Genomic DNA, 6,000 nt, shown 5'->3' with positions numbered 1-6,000 from the left:
GAGTGCCGGTCTGATCTCGCTAAATGCAAGAGGCTTGAACAGCGTGGGACAAAAAGAAAACAGATACATATACTTTGACAAGGAGAGGAAGTTCACCTCCGGTGGTGAAGTGGAAGCTCTCGGAGGGGTATGTACACATATATACACAGCACTTAAGGAACGAGCCAGTACTAAAAACGAAAACATGAAACCGTGATGAATATCACGTCTTATTCTTCCCTCCCCCTTTTTTTGTCTCGGTTTTTTGTGTCATAATACGCGCATGAGCATAAGAGAGAACAATGGACGTCCGTTTTTGCTTAGCGCAGCTAAATTGTGGAGGACATAAGCTAGTCCGAGGCTAAAATGTCGTCGCGCTGTAATTGAAGGTTGCTGCCCGCTCGTCTTTAGTGGAGTGCGAATGGTTCAAAAACCTGATCAGCTAACTTACTGTCGTCCCGTATGAAGTCAAAGTCCCAACGGGCATTTATCAGAAACACTGTGGTGTGCAGATAAGTTCATTCAATGTGTGTTATTTCATGCGCGTTGTACAAGCACGCCACAAGAAGAGCATTAACAGTAACACTGCTGACAAATCGTGTCCGCACACCGCAGTGGCTATGTGCTCCTATGATGAAGACAAAGTCGCGGATCGGACAATCAGCCGCGACGGGCTCATTTAAATAAGGGCAAAATGCAAAAGTCACCCGTGTACTGGGGATTTTAATGGGCACTAAAGACTTCCGTTTGCTCGAAACTAATCCCGCAACGAGACAGTGTGAAATTGCGCCCGCCGGAGCCACGTACATACGTGAGTACGTGGCTCTTACTCGGCTGGTTGATGTGCCTAGAAGCAGCTTACTGTAGCGCTCGCTTTGGTCACCTCAGTTCCCGAGTGGAAAAGCACCGACCTGCAACGTAAACAGTAGACGATACCAAGACGTCTCTTTTGAGTATTTTTTTTTCAGACTGCATACCTCAGAAGCATAGGCACGTTGTCGCGATGGCTGCCGTGTGGGCCCGCATCCATTTTATTGGTGAAAGAATTGCGGATTAATGGTCTCAACCAGCGGCTGAACCATGCATAGAGCACGCACATGTAGAAAAAAAAGCCAGTTACAGAAAATTAAGACATGCAGCCACTGGTCGCCGTTTTCAAGGTAAGCCTACCCTCTATACTCTTTGTTCTTTATCGCAATAATTGGTCGCTGGAATTTTTGAAGAAGGCGCTGAACCACTTGCTTTAGCTGCAGAAAATTACTCAACTGCTATGAAGGTAGCCAGAAAAGCGAGAAAATTGAGGACCAAGACTATTTTCAAGAAAAATATCATTGTATAAAAGTATCCGTAAGAAAGGAAGCGCCGCAGCGTCCTCTCCCTCTCTTGTCTTCCTCTCCAAGCAAAAAAAAAAAGAACACTTGTTCCAAAAAGGAATAAACAGCGAACTCGCTTGAATCGTTGAAGGGCACCATGGATTTCTTAACAACGCTCTCGCAAACCTCAAAAACGTTGACACCTTTCGCTCCCGTTGGTTTTCTGCATAACAGACAGTGGCACGACATTTTGTACACTTGAAGTTAACTAAATGTATGGACATCTGAGAGCTCAAACAAAAGAGGCCTTGAGGAGTACTTTAAAAGCCACTGTCAGTCACTAGACCGTTGCTCCAAACAGCTCATTTCTTGCGAAATTGGCGGAGCGAACGGCTAAACAGGATACCTTTGAACTACCACATCAATACAATAGGACCGAGCCTGTAAATCTTCGTCACCGCGTCACAGCATGGCAGGTATGATCGCTTTGGTAAGCACGACACTCACACAGCCCTCACAGAGCGATGGTGCTCCCCTGTAACAATCACTACCGTTTCTTCAATGGCCCCATAAGACAGCTAAAACTCAGGTGGCCTGTATCTGTTGTCGACGTACTTTAGACTGTCATGGCGTCGCAGTTGTCCTCATCTACTTGAAAGACTAGCAGAAAGACGTTGCATTAGTTACGCTTCTCAATCGACCCGTACTAAACGCGCGACTTCGCGTATGGAAAATACTCTCTGATTTTTAAAGCTCCGGAGCAACTTAGAACTGGAGGTCCAAAGTCGAAGCTTTTGAATCACCTTGTGCAACTTATATTCGTGACACGTGCCGTCTTTTACGCGCCCGTAATGCTGTGCGAAGCCCGAAGTCGAGTACAGCGCGAGACAGAAGCGACGCAAGGCGCGCAGCATGCGGGGCCACCGCTATAGCTACATAATATAAACTATACTGTTTGGTCAGAGCGCTGCTTTGTAAGTACTACAGCGGCGTGAGATCGTATGCGCGCCATGACCGTAACGTCTGTTTCATCCATACACCCCTTCTTGTTCAGGCTCACCAAAGCGCGTCGATTTGCTCAGCTGAAAGACTACCGAACAGTTCTCTCTGCAGTACTTTTACAGCACTTCTTGCAATGCATGTCGTCGGCTCGAGTGGAGGGGATGTTTTGTCAGTTGAATTGCTTAAGGCCATCTCTGACAATAAAGTCGGCCATAATGTAGACATGGCGTACAAGTCATTTTCTTGAAAACAATGGAGCAAAGCCACGCTTGCGGACGTGGGAAGTTCGCTCCACTGAGCAAGCCTTTTTTTCTCGCGCGTTTCGCCGAACAGAAGCGAGAAAAGAGCTTTTGGGGCACCGACGGAGCAGAAGATAACGAAGAGATCTCGATGCTAGCTCTAAGCCTAAATGTGTCAAACAAAGAAGCCTGTGGAGATTACAAGACGTAACGTGCTCAAGTGAAAATACAGCTGCGGTGTGTATAGAGTAGGCCTCGATAAGCACTGGCGCCTTCTGCTTTCATTGATTCTGCTTTTAAACAGACCTACAACGACTGGAACATCGCACAACTGACGGACGCGACAAAAGAGTTTCGTGTCGTAATACATTCGCTTCGATCCGCAGAATATTTCAACAGAGGCGTTATTCCCTTCTAAGTGGGAAAGCCAGTATTTGCTCCTACCTGCCTTACGTTAGACTTCGTGTGGAATTTTTCGATGTTCACAACAGCGGTAAATGTGCCAAGGCACGTCTCTGGTTTGGCTGACTGGCTGATCGGTGCTTAGTTTCCAAGCTTGCAATGAAAAAAACTCATCCCCTTATTTCCGTTGTGTACATACTGAATATACGAATTTATCAAGTGTGTTTAGCAGTTTCAAATCAAAAGCGCGCATAGGAACCACCGCGCTTTCGTATTGACTTTTTTCGAGCTGGTACGAATGGGCATTGACAGAGCAAATTCAATTTCAAAATCTGCGTTCAGATTTCAGTGCATATTGAAGAACTCCAGGTGGTCGAAATTAACCTGGAGCTTCTACTGCGGCGTTCCCCAGAGCTCACAATGTTGCTTCGTCAAGCAAAAAAAAAAAAGAAAAACTAAATTACTAATCTTTCACTGGCTGTACTTCCATGCTTGTTCTCATGAACGTACAGTTAACAGTAAACACTTGTGCGATTTGCTTATTAAGGCGGAAGCCTTTAATGCCTCATCGTTGTAAGCAGTTTTTTGCTTGTACAGGTGCATTTGCGCTCTTTTTTGTTTAATCAGCTGTGCCACTTCATCCACATGGCAGTGATCTTTCTGTGCAGGCAATCCCCCATGCCAGTAGGTGCTTGATGGAGAAATTAATTCCGGGAGTCGAAAGCTTCGCACACGGGTCGCGCGCATTAAACTGTCTGATCCTGCAGTCGTGGCGAATAGGGCTTCGCGATCTCATGCAGCAAATAGATGCGCGTCCAGTACACATGACACCTTAACGCTGCGGAGCTGGAGCGGCACAAGCACAGCAAAACCAAATGTAGCAGACATGTGACAGTTTGCCATGCCCGACACCCCGGGAAAGGCGCCCCGTAGAAAACGTTAGCGACACTGGCCAAACAGCATGTCAGTGCACGTTAAAGAACCCCAGGTGGTCGAAATTTCCGGAGCCCTCCACTACGGCGTCTCATAGCCTTAGTCGCTTTAGGACGTTAAACCCCGATAAACCAAACCATACCATGTAGAGTTCGCTAACTGCCGATTTCTTCCTCATCGAGATATGTACGGCTGCAGCTCCAGGTTGTAACTACGCAAGCTAACGCATAGCAAACTGCACATGTTGAGATCATACAGCAAACGCCCATTACCTGAGCCGCCAACTTACGAGCATCATGAATATTTCGCTATACGAACTGTGCCCAAAATATAAACCTGAATAAGAAGAAATATGTGACATAACTGTGCATGTGCTGCCGTCGGATTTTAATCGCTGCTCCACGGCTAGTTGGCACATTGTTTGCTCATATAAGGTAACATATCCCTCACAGAGGATAAGATTGTATACAGCACGACTGCGCTGTGTCTTGATAACCCAAAGGCACATATATAAAGATACGATCAGTGTGATAAGAGAACACCCAGCTCTTACTCAAGAACGAAATTCATGTCTGCTTATGCATTGAGCCTGAAAAGACATTAAGGGACGGTGCGTCCAGAAGAGGATTATTTTAGAAGAAAAAGCAAAAACCATGCTTCTCACTCCTACGTGGGAGACTCCGAGTGAATAAAGTGTTTTCTTTTATCGTGATCCTAAGTGCACCCAACGGAAGGCTGAGATATCCTTCATTGCCGGAAATTCGGTACAACACCCAGCCCGTGTCGCTAGCGGGCTATAGCGCTTCAGTGGACACTCGGTATTCAGTGTCATCCTCCCTTACGTCGCGGACACGGTGTAGTCGCGGATGATTTCAACGCATTGTTTTTGAGCGTTTAAAGCCTTCCGCCACGTTGTGGCACCCAAGAAAACTAGAAAAGCTTGTCCCGAATTCCTGGTAATGATCGTAACATTGCTGTGTATACTCTCATTCATACCTTGACAAAAGTGAACGGAACGTGATTACATCATGTAAATGCGCTGCAGATCCATTATCAGTTCAAGAGCGCAGTGCTTCAGTGCAGTGCACAAATGTGCCACTGGCACGCTCACACGTCGGCACAGCTTGACTATTAAATGCCATAAGGTGGAGTGGCCCTACCCATTCAACGTGAGAACTGTGGTTCGTTTCCTCACGGACTGAATCATACCACGAACAATGCCATTAACTGCGTTCCATGACGACCCTGCAAGAGGCGAGACTAATTTTGAAAATGGCCTAGTAATTTCTACCCGCTTAACCACAGCCACAATTTTCACGCCTTGGTACAGCCGCTACAGCGTAAGAGTGGCGTAGCCAGGAGCATTTCTCGACAGTTTGCTGATGCAATGTAAGGAATTGCGCAGTTCGCATTTCGTAGCCGGGAATCCAGCAGAGTTCATTATATACACTCTTAACACAAAGGGGCAAAATGGGAGTAAGCTGTCCTCTAGCACACTTTCTTTTATAAAAAAGAATGCGCTAGATGACAGGCTACTCCTTATTTACTCCCATATCGGCTTATTCGTGTTTAGAGTGCACTAACCATCCTCTCGCAGTATGCAAACGAGCTCTTGGAGCGACTTGACGCACGCGGCACTTGATGCATCAGGCAATGTACCCTCCTACGGTGGCCTCAAGAACAAGGTGAAGCTACTGACGGCGAGAAGAAAATGGAATTTCTGGCAAACAACACGAATTTTTGTCCCGTATGTACACGGCGTCGTCACCTGAGAAGTAACCAGCCTTTGCGCAAGGCAGGGTGAACACAAGGGTGTTGGGAAAGCAGACAGTTATGGCGAGGCTTGCGGTCTCTCATGTGAGGTAGTTCTCTCTCTGCTGGTACAGCGGCAGCGGCTGCTCGGGACTGGAGTCCTGTTCTTCCCTCTCCCTCTGCAGCGCTTCTTGCCTGAGCACCTCGGGGTCCAGCCGCTCCAGGGTGGCCATCACTGCAGCCGCGGGTTCCGTGCGGGGCCGGATTGCAGCGACGGGGAAAAGAGATAGAGAGATGGGGAGAGGAGAAAGAAAGAACGAGTAGCAAGAACCATGCATTTATTATGCACTCTTACCGGCACCTCTCCACGCCCATAGCAC

General features: G+C 47.3%; 1 protein-coding gene across 4 annotated transcripts in view; it reads right to left on the bottom strand.

The window, feature by feature from the left end:
* Positions 1-5,430: 5,430 nt before the first annotated feature.
* Positions 5,431-6,000, bottom strand: part of kmr (pleckstrin homology domain-containing family A member kramer) — a 64,740-nt gene continuing 64,170 nt past the window's right edge. For all 4 annotated transcript variants that reach the window (XM_089565252.1, XM_089565259.1, XM_089565265.1 and 1 more), the window contains one exon: positions 5,431-5,855. In XM_089565252.1, coding sequence (XP_089421378.1) covers positions 5,722-5,855 — 134 coding nt within the window. In that variant the 3' untranslated portion in view covers positions 5,431-5,721. The remainder of the gene's footprint in view (positions 5,856-6,000) is intronic.

The sequence above is a fragment of the Amblyomma mixtum genome, chromosome 1 (genome assembly GCF_055824585.1).
Source record: "Amblyomma mixtum isolate Tamu chromosome 1, ASM5582458v1, whole genome shotgun sequence".
Classification (NCBI taxonomy): domain Eukaryota; kingdom Metazoa; phylum Arthropoda; class Arachnida; order Ixodida; family Ixodidae; genus Amblyomma; species Amblyomma mixtum.
Note: the sequence above shows the minus strand (reverse complement) of the source record. Positions and strands in the feature narration are given on the sequence as shown.